This window comes from Megalops cyprinoides, chromosome 17 (assembly GCF_013368585.1).
Source record: "Megalops cyprinoides isolate fMegCyp1 chromosome 17, fMegCyp1.pri, whole genome shotgun sequence".
Classification (NCBI taxonomy): Eukaryota; Metazoa; Chordata; class Actinopteri; order Elopiformes; family Megalopidae; genus Megalops; species Megalops cyprinoides.
Genome location: NC_050599.1, coordinates 14,020,142 through 14,040,192, shown reverse-complemented (window position 1 = coordinate 14,040,192; position 20,051 = coordinate 14,020,142). Strand labels below are relative to the sequence as shown.

At 42.2% G+C, this 20,051-nt stretch overlaps 1 protein-coding gene across 2 annotated transcripts in view; it reads right to left on the bottom strand.

Moving 5' to 3' along the window:
* The window catches only part of rcan2 (regulator of calcineurin 2), a 60,805-nt gene that overhangs the window by 10,128 nt on the left and 30,626 nt on the right, over positions 1-20,051 (bottom strand). Inside the window, exons 1-3 of one of the 2 annotated variants that reach the window (XM_036550440.1) lie at positions 16,575-16,788; positions 4,150-4,323; positions 3,035-3,206 (exon numbers count right to left, since the gene is read on the bottom strand). In XM_036550440.1, the coding sequence (XP_036406333.1) occupies positions 3,035-3,206; positions 4,150-4,323; positions 16,575-16,661 (433 nt within the window). In that variant the 5' untranslated portion in view covers positions 16,662-16,788. Of the gene's footprint in view, positions 1-3,034; positions 3,207-4,149; positions 4,324-16,574; positions 16,789-20,051 lie in introns of those variants that run through there. The other variant, XM_036550439.1, reaches the window with a different exon arrangement.

The following is a 20,051-nucleotide window of genomic DNA, read 5'->3' as shown; positions in this document are numbered from 1 at the left end:
TGCATATCAGCTGACAATGCAATGTTCCACAAATCTGCAGAAGGTGTGAAAAACAGCCCATTTTTCCCATTTCTATGCATACACATCTTCTCAGGCACTACAAACAAAACCCTACAGTATAAAATATAAGGGGAGCAAGTTAAACCCCAAAATGTTTCCATCCTGCTGAGCAGTCTAAATTTATCTAAGACTCTTAGCCACTGCACTGAATGTAAACCAGTATAATTGCGTATTCACATCTCCAAAAGCATCTAACAATATGTGATTAATGAATAATCATTTTTGGTTCATTAAAGCACAAACAATAACACAAAACCTTCCTCCTTACTATAACATATTTTCCAGTTCCAATCAACTATCCACACATGGGACTGAGAAAAACCTAAAAACATTTACTGTATCTGCCATGATATTTACACTATGACAAATGAATAATTTATAATTTCCATTGAGCCTACTGGACATAAGACAATGAACAAAATTAATGTATAACCTCAGAGCATGGCAGCTGACAATGGCATATGTCCAAAGTTCACAGTTGTAACACCAGGCTGTCCACCCCATTGAGGGCTCATTTTAAATTCATGCATGTGTAAAGACACGACCCCCAGCACATCAGATGTGGGCGTAAGACAGTAATTTTTCATCCAAAAGGATGTTTTTATAAGATTTGCATGAGAAATCCTTTTGGGTTTGGTGGTTGAAAGTCTATAATGCCAAGCGATGTTGCATAATTTAAATATTCCAACACATAATCCTAAACCCATTTAGCCACCCAGACTAAAAATAGGCGACCAGACAGCGGGTGACATTTAATATTCCTCCAAGAGGGCTCTCTAATTGACCGGCTCAAACAGCGGCATGAAGAGTGAACGGTTAATGAACTATTCTCCACATCCCATTGGCTACAACAGTGATGTATTTACTCAGCAAGCCAGCCGTGCTATTGGCTGCACGTACACCAACGCGCTAAGATAAGCAAGATGACCAAAATCTCGGAAACAGCTGTTTTACTGGGGAAAGGCTGCAGTTGCCAGGGAAACAGATGGATGACGCCTCGGGATATAATTCCAGCGGGTTTTAACATATTCCCAGAAAATGAGGGGGATTGGAACCTATAGCTTCCTGTCAGACCAGTACAGACAGTATTTCGCAGACGTGCAAATATATGCAGGATTTTTCTCTTGGTAAATCTTTGCAAAGCTTTCTGGTGATTTACCGTGCATCTCTGATGCTGTATATTTAAAAGCAATGTAAATGCAAAGTCAATGTTAAATAAACGCAAGAAGCTTTGCTTTTCTTTTCTTTCTTTTTCTTTTTTTTTTACTGAATTTGCACATTCGCATGTCACGAGGATTACTATCATTCATTTCCGACCCTTTTCGTCTCTGATTCTGAGTTCACGTTTCCTATATCTCTGCAGACATGGGCTCTGAATGCGCGTTATTTCTCAGACCGGCGCTGTTCAGAGGACCTGTTGATGGCCCTTCTCTGGCGATGATTAATCAGCCAGAAGGAGCAGTCAATCACGGCGGCTCGTCCTGATCAATTATTCACCGTCGACATGGCGACGCATGCCTCTTTGTGAAGAGCCTCTCCGTTGTGTCACAGCTTGACGTAGTGCTCTTTCAAGTTCGCGTGTTAAATTTAGAAGTGTCGCTACATCTGTCCCCTCTAATGCCATTAAAAGCACCGTGGGAGACTGTGCAGGTCTGACTACTGGCAGATACAGCTCATCGCCTTGGGCGTGCAGGAACACACAAGCCCCTCGGCAAAATGGACACCAGAGAGGGTGACGTGCATGGCCCTCCAGGTTGTATACCATATGTGTTTCAGCATTTTGGCAGATGCTCTTCTCTAGATTGTCTCAGGTGTCAGCGATGCCAAAATACATTATCTTTACGTCACAAGAGCAACATACAGTACGTATTCAGTACGTATACTGCAAAAGCTCTACCAACAAAAATGTGCATATAGTTTTAATGATCAATGTATGAGTGAAGAAGAACATACTTTTAACACCATTTATATATATATATATATATATATATATTTCATTATATATTAAATATATTATATATTAGATAGACAGCTTGTCTCTTCTCTAACTCTTGTTTCTTCAAACCAAACCGTAACATCCTTTCACAAAACCAGAGTCTCGATATTTTCATTAAAAATGCATCTTTAGCACAGCCCTAAAAAAAACAAGAGGGAAAAAAATTCTCCCTCTGGTACGATAAACACACAAACAAACATTATGTGCATATGAGAAGCTGACCCTGACATGATTGCCTTATCTCCAGTGAGTTGAGTGTACTCTTCCCCAGCTGACACGAATCCATTCTCTCAGCTTGTGTGGTCCCACAGCGGCGTCATCTGGAACCCTTCTCTCTCATATTCAGATAAACAGCAGCGTAAGAAGGCCACCTTCCATTAATGTCCAATTGAACAGACAAGCGAGGCCTTTTACAATGGCTCAGCATGGAGCTCTATAGACAGTCCCATACTGTAGTCAGTCAGATTCAAATGTGCTCTAAATGTCATCTCAAGTATGTCTTAGCATTGATATTCCTTGATCTTTCTCAGGGTTTCTATACCGTGTTTATGAGCTCTACTTCACTGTAGATCAGAGCTCATGAGTTATTTAGGAATAGAAGATTGTGCCTGAGGAGAAATTACTTTTGTTGCCCGTCAAATCAGCCTCCCGATGTGCAATATGACGTCAAGGCATTCATCCGAGAAACGAGACTCTGACCCTGTGACCCACTCTAAAAGAAAGGTTCATTGCATCAGAGTCGACTTTGACGTAATATTGTAACACAAGAGGCTGATGCGACCTTTGATATTATTCTTTCACCTTATTGGAGAAGGAAGTATGGGAATGGAAGTGGAAATATGATATTTAATTAATATGACCGTCTTGGAAGGGGGCAGCGGCTGCTGTAACACTGGTGTTGCAGGGAGCTTTTTATTTAGGAACGTCACAGAGCGCCTTAATGTGGCAACCCTGCGGGACCACCTCTCCATCACTTACCTGGTCCCAGTTTGGCCACTGCATAGAGGAGGTCGTAGTTGATGACGGGTGTGGCTTCATCGATCTGCTGCCAGCTCACGGGGGGCGAGCCAGGAGGGGAGATGAGGAACTGTTTGGAGGGCTGGGGTGGCGCCAGATGCAGGTTGTCTCCGTCAGAAGCTGGATTCTGGACCTAGAGAGGGGGACAGTTCAGGTTATCAGGAAATCCAAGGCTTTGCCTGCATGTGATTTTGGGCACCACTGGAAGCTCATGGTAACTGTCATTATCAGATTAAAATGTGAAGCAGCAGTTGAGGGTTCAGACTTCATGTAGCAGTCCTGAATTATGGGCAACGTAACCTTGAAGAACATACTTTGTGTGGGCACCCATTTTACAGGGAACAGTGGAACATTGCAATAAATGGTAATGCTGATAAGTGTCTGTTCAGAGCAACATCTGTAACATTGTGGATATTACATAACCTCGTACTGTATATGAAATCTACAGTATGTAAAGCTCATAGTGGCTGTCTCTTGTCCAGACAAGTGTTATATTCCTCTGATCTCGCTGGGTAGGAGAATTAAACAAGCCTGTGGATTTATGTAGTGCACTGCAGCCCAGCCCTGGAGGTGCTGTTGAGTGCCTGCCTGCGACTGTCAGAGATGAGCGATGATGTCACAGAGGAAACGAACAGGGACCAGGAATCCAGCAATACACAGGAGATAGCTGCCGTGCCAGGGCCGCCTCATTAGTGAGGGAGGTGTGAAAAAAATACACCAGCCACATGCCCTTTGACCCTAACGCACAAAGACTGACCTGTCTTAAGGGTCTATTTCTGGTCTCTTTCTCTGTGCTTTTCTTGTTTCCCTGACAGTGAAAGGCTGATATGCTAGGAGGTCTGCACAATGAATCATGAAATACATCTCTGTCCTACAGTGCCTCCTCTCATTAACACATGTTAAGGAGTCCTAAAGGCAAGGAACCTTGACCTTAATTGGCCACTTTTTAATAAACGGAACAACTGAAAAAACAGTTGTCTGAACAGGCAAGAAGTTGTCTGGAGAGGAAGCTGATATGGGGGTGGCCAAAAAAGTTGTGTTGCCTAGGGTTTCCAGTAGTAGAGGAATGGTCTTACCTGGGCAAAGTAGAGTTTCAGCTTCTTCCCCCTGAAGGGTGTTTCATGCAGCTCTATCCTGGCGCTGGCGGCTGCCTTGGGGTTACTGAAGTTGATCCGGACGCGCCGGAAGCTCTTAAACAGCTGGAACGTCACATGCTCGTCGTAGGCCAGGAAAAGCGCCTCAAACATCTCCTACAAGGGGAACCGAGAAGAGAGGTAGAAATCTTAACTGAAGTTTCCGAACGCAAATAGCAAATGCTGAATAGGAATGATAGCGTGAGTCCTGCGGGCCTGCAATTTTTCTGTCTTTCCAACTTGGACCAGGGAACCTTTCACATTCTATTTTTGCAGTTATCTCATGCATAAGTGATTCACTCAGTGCTAGACTGTCCTGTTTGGAATTACATGACTTTATTGGCAGTTATTTGCCACAGCTATTGGCCCAATCACACACGTCCAGCTGATCTTACATTCAAAACATCAACACCTTCCTTCCAGGATGCTCCAGTAGGGTCACATTGTCCCTGGATGGACAGCACATTACAGTCTGTGGTCATGCAGCACACAAAGCGGCTATCTGTTACTGAAGTGTTTCTGGAGTTTAAGCAAAATGAATCCAGTCACAGTATTAGCTTGGACTGGAACCGGCCATCCCTTGCATAATTTGCAGACCCAGGTTGCTAAGGTTACAGTATTTGCACTAAGATTTGTTCTATATCATCTGTGATTTTAATAAACAAATTTTTCACCTGATTTCATGCAAGGTAAAGTAGCGCTTATCCATTCATGACATACTGTTTAGTCTGTTTAGGCACAAACCCTCCATATCAATGTTGAAAATGTTTTATTTGGCAAATAACATTAAAAACCTTACTGTACAAGTATTGTAACATTGCAGTTCATAGATAAACATTGTGTTCTTTTTTTCTTTTTTTTCAAAAAGTTGTACAATAGGAGTAGAATGTTGTGGCTTGCACCTGAAAGCTGTGCCGTCCAACCAAAACCAAGTTGATATACTGGACCATATGTGGTTTAGAAGGGTTAAAAACCCTTTCAAACAGGTGATCCCTGATGCACTACTGGCCCAAACGGCAATGGCTCACACACAACTCCTTCAGGGGGAATGAAAATCTTTCAGACAAAATTTACAGCTGTGTCAGCTACATGAATAGTTAAAGCTCAGAGGGAGCCACTGCGTTCATTTACGGAGGTGTGATTTGCTCTGTTCAGACCAGCATGACTTGATTCTGCACAGAAGAGCGTTGTTGTTGTTGTTGTTGGCTTTTCGGAGCAGATTCGCAGCTGGACAGTGCTCAGTGCCAGCTTCTGGATTGTGCTGTGCAGGTACGATGTAAGCCGGCCTTCAGCACTTCATTTACATTTAGCAATCCGATTATACAACTTATTTGCCACTGGAACATGGTTTTTGCTCACTGTTTTGGGCCAGATATCGTTATGTCAGGAATATCATGTGGCTGAGGGTTAAATCCACTGTCAGTTTTGTTCTTCTTGTCAGAGGTTTTCAGAATCAAGCATAATAATAAAAAAATATAAGAGTAATCTGCGTTCTATATAAAAAAGCATTCCACCAAAAACTCTCATTTCCCTACTGGTGTTGTGAAACTTTGGGGATCCATCAATCATGTTTTTTTTGACAATATTCACATTATTGAGCAGTAAGCCTGATCTTGCATGATATTACATGTTGCTGAGAAGCCTACAAATTCATAACAAGGCTATGACATAGAAGTCATTTGAGTCAGACATGCATTTAAAACAATGCAATAAATTATAGATTGACAGATAACCAGATAGATACCCAGATAGATAGATATATAGATTGATAGCCAGACTGATGGACAGACAGACATTAATAAAGACAGATATTTTGGTTTGAAGTGCTCCTTCAAAGCTATGTAAATAATTCAAGTCAGCCAACCTCCAAGTCAGGGATGTTTCATGAAACCTCTCACGCTGTCAGAATTAATATCTAGATGACTCTCTTTCCCCCAGTCTGTACGGTACATCCCTTGGATCCACAGCTGTGGACATTGAGAGTCTGTACTGTGCCCAGGTGTGATGTGACTGACAGGATACACTTTTATTCTTGTTGTCAGGAATGGCATCTTCAATAGTGTGCTGTGACAGGCGGAGAATGCATGAGTGATGAGGGTGTTTCGCTGAGCCCTCAGCTAGACTGCATCAGAAGCTGTACTGAGATCAGCAATATCTCAAAGATTCATAACTGTGAAGTGAACAGGTATTAGTAAGTTCACCCACTTAAATTAGTCAGTTTAGGTTCTTTTATCTGAATCGTAACCAAACCTTCATATTTGTGCTCTGTCCAATAGGCATTTAAATGATGCTGATACTTCAGCTTACCTTCTGAGGACGTGGGACTGATTTTTATTAAGATGGACCATGCAGCTCAGGTATTGAATTTGAAATGTCTGCATCATTTGAACAACATACACAATAACAGTGCCCCGTCAGCTTATAACGGAAAACACGTGGACACCTAAGTTAGCTGACTTAGCATGGAGCACATCATACATTAACCGGAATCTGGCAATCAATGACAAGTATAACAAGCTGAAGAGTTAAACGTGGTAACTCTGTTACTACTTCCCTTCAAGGTTTACAGCACCGCAGCAAAAACGGCTCGATGAGCTTCAGGTACTTTTCCCTTTGAATGCCCCCCGAGCCTTTCAGAACACTTGTATTAGAGAGACAGGCAGCATATTTGCATTCAAAATAGATCACATTCCTTTACAAATATGGACAGCAGGGGGGAAAAGCGAGGGTGCTGCAACATAGCTTTCTAAAAATATCCGCTCCACTGATGGATGTAGCACTGAAAGAACCGGTGGGTGCATTCCTGACGGTTAAGCAAATGGCTGAGGCCTTTGCCATTAAAAGAAAGCGTATTGTGGGGAGCCTTTCCTAAAAAAGGTCATTTCCAAGGACTCGGCTTGCTAATCTGAACGCGTTTCAAGGGAGATGAGGCGAACAAAACCGAGCCACCTTCTCAAAGCAAAGTCCTGGCGGCCTGGTGTTGCATGTTCTCTGCGTTGTGTCCGTCATGAGGAGCAATCGCAGCCATTGTGCACAGTGGAGGGGTGACATAATGCAGCCAGTTGAGGTCTGGCATGTCTGCAGCATGTTGAGCTTTCAGAGCGCAGAAATCTGAACTATTGTCAAAGCGTGGCTGTAGTCTGCTCAGTACATGATTGATGCAGCAGATATTCAGATGTTAAAAGCGTGTCAGAGTCGAGTAAACACTGAACATGAGTGATGGAGCGGGGGAGGGGGGGGGGGTTGACCTTGGAAATGCATTTTCCTTGTCAAACATAATCAATGTTTTCCAGCAAGCAGCAACATCAAATGGAAAGTGGTGGATGAATTCAGTACACAATGTACCACCAGTGGAAAGACTGATGGCTCTTTGTGGCGCTGCTCATGTGGTGATCATCAATGAAATTATGCAACATCGCGGAAAGCACGCTGCGCTGCCCTTTTGCTTTCACATCCCACGACGAATCTGTGCTGTTAATCTATTCGCGTAACAGGAGCATATGCCGCTGTGGCCCGACTCATAGAACATACAGTATATGAAACGTAACATAATCTCATAATTATGCAGATTTTTATGCAATGGAGAGAGGCAATCAATGCCTCATTTTTTTCCCATGCAGGCTACAGTGTCCATGATCACATTTTCCTACAAACCTCTTTTCATCTCACACGTATGTAGGGCACAGGGCAGGAATGCGGGATTTGCCTGAAACACGTTGAAGGTAAAACTTTAATCTAACCATTATCCAATCAGCCTAATACCACCCACATGTAATCTCCAGCTATTAAAGCAAATCAGTCAAGTAGGGAGTGGGCCCTGAGCATGAAGTGTGGAAGAAGGCCATGCCCTGGGTTGTTTTGTCTGTGTGTAACACTGCAGACATGGCATGCTTTCCCACACGCTCCCTGTAAGTTCTGTGATGCAGGTCGACCGGCTCTGGTATCCAAATCGGATAGATTATTTCTGAGATATGTTGAAGGGGGTGGAACAATGACAGACAGAAAGTGGAGGCACAGGCTTGTCATTCAGTGATGATGTAGCACAGAAACCCTTTGGAGCACAAGGGCAAAATGACCTTAAGCAAAATATTGTAACAAAGATGTTTTTTTTGTTTTGTTTTTTAGTGTAGTCTGTACATCACTGTGTATCATCTTCCGTTCATCAATACTATTCACTGAAATGGATGACAAGGAAAATGGTAATATAGAAATTGTACTATATATTGACCAGATATTCAGCTCTTTATGCTGCACATTGAAAGTTCTATCTCTTCAATTCCTGAAGCTGTGAGTTGTCTGATTTGTTGTCTTATTGTGTTAAAGCAGCATGGTCTAATACAGAACACCAATAGCTAGCCCCACAATGCAAACAGCAGCAGATAATACCTTTTCAAAATCCCTTTCATTCGGACCACAGAAGATGAAGAATGCCATAGCCCAAGTCACATCTACTTGAATTATACACATGATCTGGAATGTTCCAAAAACCGCTTTGACTAAATCCTCCTTAATCCCAAACAATTAGAAATGATTCTGGTGAGAACAGAACACAACCTCTCTCAAACTGGACAGGCTCTCTTTGCGTACTGCTCTTTGGATTTTAACTGAACTGTAAACCTTTGAACGCAGACTCCTTTTTACCACAGCTCATTAACTACGCGGGAACATGCCTTCATCGATACCAGTCCTTTGACAAAAATAAACAGACGCTGAGTAACGACGAAAATGCAGAGACTGCTCCCAGAGTCCTTGGAGCTGCGTTTTAAAACAACGCCAAAAAGTTAATGAAAAACAGTTCAGTTTAACATTGTTGTGCTCGCAAGTAAGAGCATTTTGTCCCCCCCCCCACCACCCGCTCCCTTTGCATTGTGGGACTAAAAAGAAATTGCCAGGCTAACCGGAGGTGGGGTGAGGAAACCTCTCACCCCTATTCCCCTCTGGGCTCAGAAGTGGTACGTTCATGTTTGCTTAAAGACAGTGAGCAACCAGAGGGGGACATGCCGAGAAACAAACCATAGAGAGAATAAAACACAAATCATCACTGATCGAAGAGGACCTGACTGGCCAAAATACATTAATATGTCTGCAATTGACTAGCCTATGAATTATTTTTCTGTTTTGAGTGCTGTTTGCACATTCCTTGTTATTCTTTGGATAGTTTAATGATGAAGAGACTCCATGATCACTCACCATTGCTGTTGACCTACTGTATACAGAGGTACTGTGGAGCATTTTTAGAAGGGTGACAAGGGCTGGAAGACTTCATGTCCAACCAAAGGAAAAGCCCTTTGTCTTTGGCTCCTAGTGATTTTGTATCACTCCATGGTTGTCCTCCTGGGCTAATGCTACCCTTGGTAGCAGCCCAGATTCAGAGGATTTATATAGCCTCTGATCACCTTGAAGATGTACATGTGCGCGTGAGGAATAAAATGAGTCTAACATAATGAACCACATGGGGACTGTAATTGTGAGGACTTTCCATGTTCCTGTGTAACAGCGGTTTGCTATCCTGATGCTGGAGTCCTGGAGATGTGTCCGGGTCGATTATATCTAATCCGTTAATTAGGTAACTGGATCGACTGTTAGGTTCAATGGAGGCACATGACCACGCGCTCAAGCACTCGTGGCATTTCATTCGAGGAGGCACTCTAGGAGGTGGGTTACCTACCCCTGACATACAACACAGAGCAGGTCGAATGCTCCTAAAGAAAAGACCATGCTCTAATTACAGAGAAGACAAAAAACAAAAAAAAAAACACACACAAGCGACTTCTTTCAGGCAGCTGTTCACCCCTTTGCTGTAGGTTAGTGGAGTCATGGATCTGATGATAGACTGTTTGGAGTAGGATCGCAGTGTCCTGGCCCTGCAGTGGGCCTCTATTAAAGGTTAGCTCAGGTGTTTTCCTCATCAGACATGAAGCTGAGAGGGAAACTACACAGTTTGTGTGAGACAGAGCTGTGCTGAGAAACCCTCAGCAGACAAAGTACCAGCTATGTTTCCAGTGCAAAAGGAGAGCTGGTAATTTGTCAAACTGTATTTATGCATAGTGGAATTTCAAAACTCTCCTGAGGGATTCCCAAGGCATTAGAGCTTCTTGTACAAGAACTGCACAAGGCTACGTGTCTTCTCCCTGTCATACAATGCAGACAAAAATCTGCTACACTTTCCATCAATGGTAACAGGAACATACTTTGGGGAAAAAAACTATAAATCATTGTGAAACATTCAAATTCACATTTCAGTGGGGCAAGACATCCTCTACATATCTCTTTATCGGTCCACTCAAAAGGAGTTCCTTATGAATTTAATATCTGTAGGCTCTTGGAATGACAGATCAAATATTAATATTAGGAAGCAAAGTTAACACTAAGGAAATGACCCTGGTCCCCACAGATATGTACTGCAAGTAGTGTACTGCAAGTAGAGCATCCAGACAATAGCTATCATTCCTGTGGATTCAGCACAACTTGAAAAAATGATGTGATAGGCTTTGTCTATCATTTAGGCGACTCGCGGTTCACCATTTGATACCACTGGTTTTTCCTGAGAAAAATAAAGGAGTTAATAGCTGATTACTGAGTTTGTCTAAACTGTGCTAGAAATCTTCAATTCATATTTGATCACTGAAGCAAAAGGGGTTACACCATAGTTAAACATGTGTGCCCGCACACACACACACACACACACACACACCGGCATGCACGCACACATTCACACACATTGGCACATACAAACTACTGCTATGATTATATACAGAATAGATACTCACTGAGCTGAAAAGTCAGTCTTGTGTGTCAGAAGCCTTGTGTTCCTGTATTAAGCAGAGCTTTTAAAAGGTGAACATCAACATAATTATGTTTCATCAATGCCTAATGTTTGTAATAGTGCAGTCATTAAAATCAAATGTCAGGACACAGAGCTGAGCAATTCTAACAGCTATTAAGCCATGTCCCTGAGTTTTTGCGTAGCCTATTATTGAAATAAATGCCCTAATGAATCAAAGTGCACTCCACAGGAACACAGAATTAGCATTAGATGAAAACAGAAACACATTTCTTGGTGCTAAATTCACTGGATACTGGAGGACCTCGTGTGAAGATGAAGTAGCACAAAGCCGGGGAACATTACCTCCCACTACTCAATTTCCTCTCTTAGAAATGTCATACGTGTTATTCCAGGAAAATACATCTGACTCAGATTTTTCTGCAGAAAAAAAAATTATGTGAAAAGCCTTCATCGCAAGAGGCTTTTGGCCCTCTTGTGTTGACAGTGCTGCATTTGTTTGGTGGATTCAAGGTCAAATGAAAAATAAATTGTGATGGGTACTGATTTGTTTTTTCAGGGTAGCTGGGGGGACGAGATAAACTCCAGCCCTGGTTTCTAAACATTCCGACTGACATCTCCAAAACAAAAGCACAGCCCAAAAACAGCAAGAATGTTCCATTCAGTACAAATGACAAGGCTTCTATAAATAACTCACTTGACACAAGAAAGCTGCCTCTCAACTTGACCTTTCCGTTCTGACGAGTTCCTCTTGAGAAGCACTAGCATTTGCAGCAAACTCCCAAACAACATGCAATTTATCTCGGCAGTAATGGGTGTCACAGTTTTCTTTGCCATAATTTGCAACATGACAGAATTAGGTTTATCCAGTGCACTATGGTGTATACAAAAGATCAGGACTTGCACAAGAAGAGAAGTAAGCTAAAGACCAGGCCTGTGGTGCTCCGAAATCTTTGTTCGAGAGGGCTTGTGTATGTGGGCATTTAAGCAATTATAGCTGACTCAGAGCCAAGTGGTCATGTATACTCTCTGTAGTTACTGTCATAGGAATGTTATTAACAGGGAGGGGAAGGGGAAACATAAATTGAACCTCACCTTAAAATAGCGGAGAAAATGTAAAGTTTAACAAAGCAATCCTCTCTTTTTTAATCAAAGCCAGATCCTTTTGGAAGGGTTGATGCATTAGCCGGAGATTCAGGGGAATCAAGCAGAGGGCCTGTGTTTTTCTTTCTTCTTTCTCTTGTGAAAGGAGCACTAATTCAACTTAAACATATCCAGACCAAAGTCTCTCAGGTTACTTTTTTGCTTGCTGACCTTTGACTTGCACTAAATATAAATCTATTGCAGCTCCCACTTTAGGCCTCCAAGCACTTTTCTAGATGTATTTTTTTGGTCAGGAAGTTTCAGACTGCAGGGTTTGTGTGTGTGTGTGTTTGTGGTTGGGGGGGGGGGGGTTTGATAATTTCTCTGTCAGTTCATCCTTTTTCTTCTGGTCTTTCCAGCTCTAAAACTATGTTGTCCTGAGCCCCAACAAGTATTAGAATAGGCTATGCCAGCATTCTTTGTAAAATAGAAAAATAACTCAAGCAAAAGAGATCACACCCTGGATAAAGACTTAATCTCATCACTGACATCACTTCATAGCTGACTTTATCTGACCTAGCAAACCTGATATTGTTTTTTGAGTGAGACCATCTATCTGTCCCCTTTACAACCATTTAGAAAGAAAAAGCTCACCCCAGTTCCTCTCCTTAACCTCATCACGTTTCAAATCTGGAGCTGCAAACCCACAATGGAAAAAGCTGCAGAATGGCAAATCCCATGATGCACTTTCATTTTCAGGACAGGAAACATGCTTAAATGAGCCTCACAGGTCACATGCGGAGCTGTTCTCAGAACACTTCATCCGCTCTGTACATAGTATCTGTTGCGTAAATAGTATATATTTCTTATTCTTTCATATTTTCTTCTATTTTTTATATATTTTTTATATTTTCTTCTATTTTTATTTATCTCTCTACTGGTGTGTTGTGTGTCACTTATTTGCACAGTTGGAGTGTTGCAATTACATTTCACCACTGAGATACTCTATACAACATGCATGTGACAAATAAAGCTACTTCTACTTCTACATGCACATGGGAAACAGTATCATATTTTCAAGCAAACATTAATAAATCCAACCTTATATTACAAAAAACAAATAAATACATAAATAGGTCAAATTAAATCAATACATCCCATCCCACCCCGTCAAATGGAAATTCAATAATGGAGTTGGAAATGTTGGACAGACAAAAAAAGGGAAACAGTCACTCTCAGTTTAAAGCAGTATATTTCAGCCCATGTCAAATTTATGGAAAATGGCTGCTGTTGCATTACATTATTGTCATTTAGCAGATGCTCTTATTCAGAGCAACTTACATGCAGTAGGTTACAATTTTATCCATTTATACAGCTGGATATTTACTGAGGCAATTCTGAGTTAAGCACCTTGCCCAAGGGTACAGCAGCAGTGCCCTAGCAGGGAATCGAACCAGCAACCTTTTGGCTATGAGTCGTGTTCATATGTCCACACCACACTGCTGTCCCTTAGAAATTGGACTGATGTGAATGTCATAACTCATGTATAGTGAAAAGAAAAAAAACAGCATATACTCAAAACTGAAGCAATGACACAGACACGATCAGTCAAAACCAGCCATATTCAATGAGCTGAACGACCCTTAAACTGCCCTTTAAATCAAGAGCCCTGACCCAACCGCAACCACAAACCAAACCCTAACCACTCTACCCCCTAAAAATAACTGCTGCTCCAAATGTAACTCAAACATTCCATGTAATTACCTAAGTTATGTAACGGTATGTACTTGCACGATAAATAAACAGCAATGATCTCTCTAGTGATAGTATATTTATAGAGTGCTTATTTAATGTAAACCCCCCACCCCCCCACCAGAAGACAGCTTACCCCGAAGAAGGTAGGGGGTTGGCTGGGGTTCAGGTACAGGATGGAGATGAGGGAGGGGCATCAGTACACTCCTGCATCCTCTCAGCTTCCAACTCTCAGTGTGAGTATTCTTTGCTTGTTCCTCTAAACCCCTGCCAACCAGCTACAAAATGTCTCTCTCTCTAACCAACAGAATCATTTCCATGTTGCTGTGGACCACAAAGATGTCTCCCACAGGATGCCTCTGACTGGTTCAAAGCTGGTCTGTTTTAATCCCATTCTTTAATCTAAAGTTAATGTCATAACATTAACAACATTACAACACTGAGATTGCTGAGAGGGCCCATTCGTCTCTTTTTTACAACATGAAAGTCAAAACAGCATGGAAAACAAAAATGCACTTTTACGGATTCAGCCAGCTGTAAGCCAACCAAAAAGTCATGTACTGTGAGTACCATGTGCCATGAGTTATGCAAAAAGCCACTGTTCAGTTTCCCACAGCCATAATAATGAACTCTTCTAGATTTATTTATTTATTTTTTTTCCTGATTGCAGTGCAAATATATCTGAGGAGAACTGAAGTGACAAGGCTCTTACTGCCTTGGTCAGTATTCACAGCAGGCAAAGCCTCAACCCATGAATAAAGATGAATGAGAGATATCTCACTGGAAAGAGTCAGAGCAGCTCTACACTGTACAGAACACACACAGCAGCATGTTTTCTACAAGTGTGTGTGTGTCTGCACATATGTGTATGTCTGTGTGTGCATAGGTTTAAATAAGCATGTGTCTTCATATGTGTGTATGTGCGTGTGTGCATGTATATGTGTGTACATGTGTGGGTGTCTGCATATGTGTGTGTGTGTGTGTGTGGATGTGTATGTGTGAGTGTGTGCATGTGTATGTGTGTGTGTTGTGTACGTGTGTGTGCATGTGGGGGTGTCTGCGTGTGTGTGTGTATGTGTGTGTGTGTCTATGTGTGTGTAGGTGCATGCATGCGTGTGTGTCTGTGGGGGTAGGGGTGCAGCAGAGTCATCTTAGGCGAGTGCCTCATGGTGTGGCACTCTTTGAGAGCAGCGCAAAAGCGCTGTCACTGAGAGCTGTGAGGCCAGCACATTTCCCTAAAGACAGCCTGACACCATCCCGCTCCATGCACAGGTCTCACTGATGCAGCCTGACAGCCATTCACTCGGGACTGCAACACAGCGCACAAGGGACACAATGCACTCTACTGACCACGTTCAGTTCACCTGCAAAGACAGCCTGTGGACCCCTGTGCAACACCATAAGTAACAATGAGGTGAACAGCCTTCTTTCATCTCCTCTCAAGTGCTGCATTGATGATGCTGTCCCTCCTGGCCAGCGCTGTATCAATCCACTCTGAGCACGCATGTCACTCACAGATCAAGCCCCACACTTTAACTGGTCATTACACAATGTCAGCCAACCCTAACTCCCACCCCCCACACCCAGACATCCACATTATATCTCCTGTGCTACAGACATTTTATCTCTGAAAGAAGGAATTTTTTCAAGTGGTTGAGTATGCTATAATCATTAACCCAGTTAAAATCGCTCTGCAGCGCCAGTGTAGGTTGTTATGAATCATTCACATGTAATATGTGATGGTGCATTAACCCACCGCTCAAAATGCCCTTGAAATCAGCAGCATAAGCTGTTTAATGATAAATCCCCGAGCCCGCTGCTCATGGGCTCGCGGCGCAGACAGAGATCTGGTTTCTCGGAGCCGTGACGCATTTGATCCTCGTTTCTCTGGGATTTTATGAATGGAGCGAGATGCACAGAGTGAGCGCAGGAGCAGCACAAAAGCAATTCAGAGAAAAAAGGAAAACTCTTGGCTGCAGTGAGATGCTCGGCAGCCTGCTGGAGATAATACATGGTCCATGGTGCAAAAAGACCATTGGTGTCTAAAGGTCAACAGTACTTTTCAACCTGGTATTACAGCTCAAGCTTCAATAAGTAAGTTGCAGTCATCATAAATCAGCTTCAAAAATCACACAAAGGTCACATATTTCTTGCTAATTATTAGGTAGACTAAATCATACAATCATACCGTGCTAAAAAAATGCAAGATAGTTGCGCTAAAAATGTGATATGTGAACCCTAGAAAATACAATAGTAGAAGGAGTAGCCACTTATAAGTTCTGCAGAGAGTACAGAACACCACAGTGCAACATAACAGCAGAACCAAAATAAGCTTATCTAGAGCTTAGCTGTTCTGTCTTCAATAGTCCTGTTGTAATTGTGTGAGTTGTGTGAGTTGTGTGAGAATATTTTATCCCCAGAAAAACCGGCATATTTTCTCATAACATCATTCCTTTAATCTGTTTAAAATTTGTACACTATAGTAAATCACAAACAACACTTTGTCATCTTCTTAGAATCAAGACACAGCATGTTTTTGTGTTGCCAGTGTATTATGATCTGTGAAATTATTCTAATCACCCTTTGTTAACCACTACACCAGCGCAGACTGAAAAGAGTCTGTAAGAGTGCTATAATGCTTCATATACGCTGAACAATGTGAGATTGAATGTGAGGAGTTTCAGATACAGCTGAATGCCATAAAGCCCGTACACAGCGCCTGGGGCACAGACACAGCCTGATCACCTACCTTGACCTCTCGGTTAGTGAACACCTCCACATCCACCACGCAGGCGATCAGAGTGGACATCTCGCAGTCCATGTTTCGGGAGGGCATTCTCGAAACCCCCGGACGAACGCTCTGGAGACGGCTGAGAGGGAAAAGGGATGCACACTCGTGTGCCGGCCGTGCGTTGCTGTGGCGTTCTGAGCGCGCTCTTGGAGGGCTCTCTCTCTCTCGCTCGCTGTCTCTCTCAGCTAGTTGGCTGCCACACTTTGCAGCTCAAAGAAAGCAGCGCACCAGCCCCCCCTCGCTCCTTCTCTGTGCAATGACATCATTGGCCAACTCACATCAGCCTGGGCTAAAGGGTTTTTTTTTCCCTTAAGCCTCTCGCTGCCTCCCCCCCCCCACTTCTCTTTCTCTCTCTCTCTCTCCCACTCTTGTCTTCTCCACTGGAAGTAATGCAGTGAAGCAAATTGAAAATGATTACGTGCCAAAGCTGATTTCAAACTGAACATCCCGAGCAGTCTTTTGTCAGAGGTATGAGTCACAACGGCGGTTTTGAAGGGGTACAGGAGCTTGTTAAAGGACTACAGCCAGGGAGGGCGAATATCTGAGGTATCAGGGGTAAATTATTCATGTTGTAATTCCTTTGCATTCTACATTACTCCCTTTTAAGCTGAAAGGCAAGTTGCACATTATATACACGCATACACGCATATTTAGGCGTGTTCACAACAGTTTGTGACAACATGACAAGTGATTCTGGTTATCATAAATATTATGAATGTTTTTGAATAATAATGTCAAGCATTACAAGGCATTACAAAATGCTACACAATACTGTGAATCAATACCATACAAGAAATATTGCCAATTAAAATCTTTAAATATTTACCTGACAATCTATGAAATATGAAATTAATTACAACCAAAAAACTTCACAAATTAAATCTCCAATAATGCATATGCAAAAAAGAAAAGAAAAAACAGCATGGTTAATATTAAAATAAATCATAAGCTGAATTCACTAATCAGGAATCAGAAACACTGTTATTTTACCGGAGCTTTCACCTCTCACTCACCACTTTGTTTGCATTTAAAACATTTCGCTCTAATTGAGCGGGATTGTTGCTAAGAAACTGCAATAATCTAAACACTGCAGAAACAAATTAGCGTAGCCATGCGGTTCAACACAGAAGAAAGAGCTGTGTTTTTTTGGGTGACCCCACTTTAATTTTTTAACCTGCCTACAAGGCCTTTTTTCCAGTTTTTCAAAACATAGAGAGGAAGCTTGTAAGCCCCTGGCTGATGAACAGCAAAATTCCATGGCTGCCAGACAGGTTGATGGGTTTCTGTTCCTGTGCTTAAGTACAGCATGAGATAATCTGGTCAGGGCTACAAGGTCAGTGTGCTCTTTATGTGTCTGAACAGAGTCAACAAGCAGCTCCTGGACAAGCAGTCCTGTGTCACTGCATGTCATCTAATGTTGAATCAAGAGGGAAGGTGTTCACTCCTAGCTTTCCCTTTTAACGTTGTATCAAAGAGTACAGAGCCAGAGGCTGTAATCCAGAAAGAACCATCCTTTCCCGATGGACTGGCCTTAGGCTCTGAGCTGCTGAAGGATGTCACCAACAGGAGGAACTGGTTCCATGAAAAGTTTCTATTTTGTACCCATGTGTGTTTTGAAATGCATGAACAATCTAGAAACCTGAAGAAGCTGTTTTGACCACGCAATGAGTTTTAACTTTCTGTGGTCCATGCCATATAATGTGTTATATTCTTTGATGTTTTTCCATGCTTTATCACAGTCCAAAATACATTACAAAAAATACATTGCAAACCTCGACCATCATGAGATTCTTCCATGCTCATTTGGGACAAGTACACTCTCACAAAAAAAGTGACATAACCTGTTATGAATGCATTTTAGAATTAGCCAAATGGTTTAGAGCTCTGAATGGCTAAATGTTTGATCTCAAACAGCTTTTATCGCTGGCAAGACCCATGAATAAATAACTTGAGTCAACCTTGAGTCATGAGTCTGTGTCATTATACAAACTCATTTGCTTGTGAGTAGCTGTATGAGCTGTTGCACTCTGAGAAGGTATGTTACAGTGTTAATGGGTTTTGATCATATAGACTCATGGGACTATCAGAGTGCTTATTCACAGAAGAAATATAACAAAAAATTAGTCAAACAGAAAATTGCAGGAAAAAGCATTCAGTGGGATGAACAATGCACACAATGAATATATCAAATCAGTAGGCCGTAAAAGACGACGTAATTTATAAAGACTTGGTATGTCCATCTGAGTTGTATTTTTTTCAGAGAATTGCACTAGGTGCCTTTGAAACACAGGAACAAGGAAGTAGTTCCTGGTATTAAAATAACTCTTCCTTCCTCCACTGAAAATAAACTGTGCACTTCAAAATCACGTTCTTTTTTATGGCCTTACAAAAACATCATCAGCTCTGTGGTCTGTGACCATGTGTTATAGGAATAACCTTAGTGTTTTCCGGAAGGTCTTGATTAGATAAGGAAACCCATTACAGTCAATGTGGCCTTTCAAGCACATAATGACAGAAAATTGTGTTATTGAAGATGTAAGTGGAAAATCCATGATGGAGCTAAACAATGGACCTTTGTACCCTCACATTTCTCAAAAGAACTTTGTCGAGCACATCTGTCAATACATCAATATGTGTTTCTTGAGATGACCAATCAGAGCTGTTGCCAACAAACCCCTGCTCCCGTTCCACCGCTGATTACTTGCTTATCACTTCTCACGCCATGGGAACACAATTCTTTAAAAAGCTGAAAACAAACTTGTTTTCACACATGCATTCACCCATAAACACACACAAACACACACATGCCCATGCACACAAACACACTCACAAGTGTGCATATGCACATGTACACACAGGTCATACAAGTCCAACACAAACACACATGCATACACCAACAGACAAGAGCATACAGTATGCAAACATACTCATGCTCTTTCCTTCTCTCGCTGTTCCCTCTCTCTCGCACACACACACACACACAGGCCTATTCATGGCAGACACAACATGTGATTCCTGCCAAGCAATCTTCAGAAGCCTCTGCAGAAGGCTACTCATCACAAGCTGTTTCAAAACACTGTCATTACCAGTCATTTTCCCAGCAGAAGGATTCCACTGTGCACCTTCACAGCCCGCATGGCAATCATGCTGCACTTTTTTCGTGCTGTTCAGAAATACCTTTTTTTCCCTTTCATTCTTCTCCACCACTGGAAAGCTTGTGAAAGGCCTTCTTACATTTGCCAGCATGAAGCCATCGAAAACCCCTTCTAATCCTCACTCTGCAGATTCGCTCAGGTGAAGAAGATCAAACGCTCACATTCAGCATCTCAAACATTTGGGGCCTAGCTTAACACAGTTTTCATCCCCCTTTCATAATATTTGACTGCATGCTGTATATTCTAAACATGAGGCAGGATATGGGAGTGTTTGATCAGA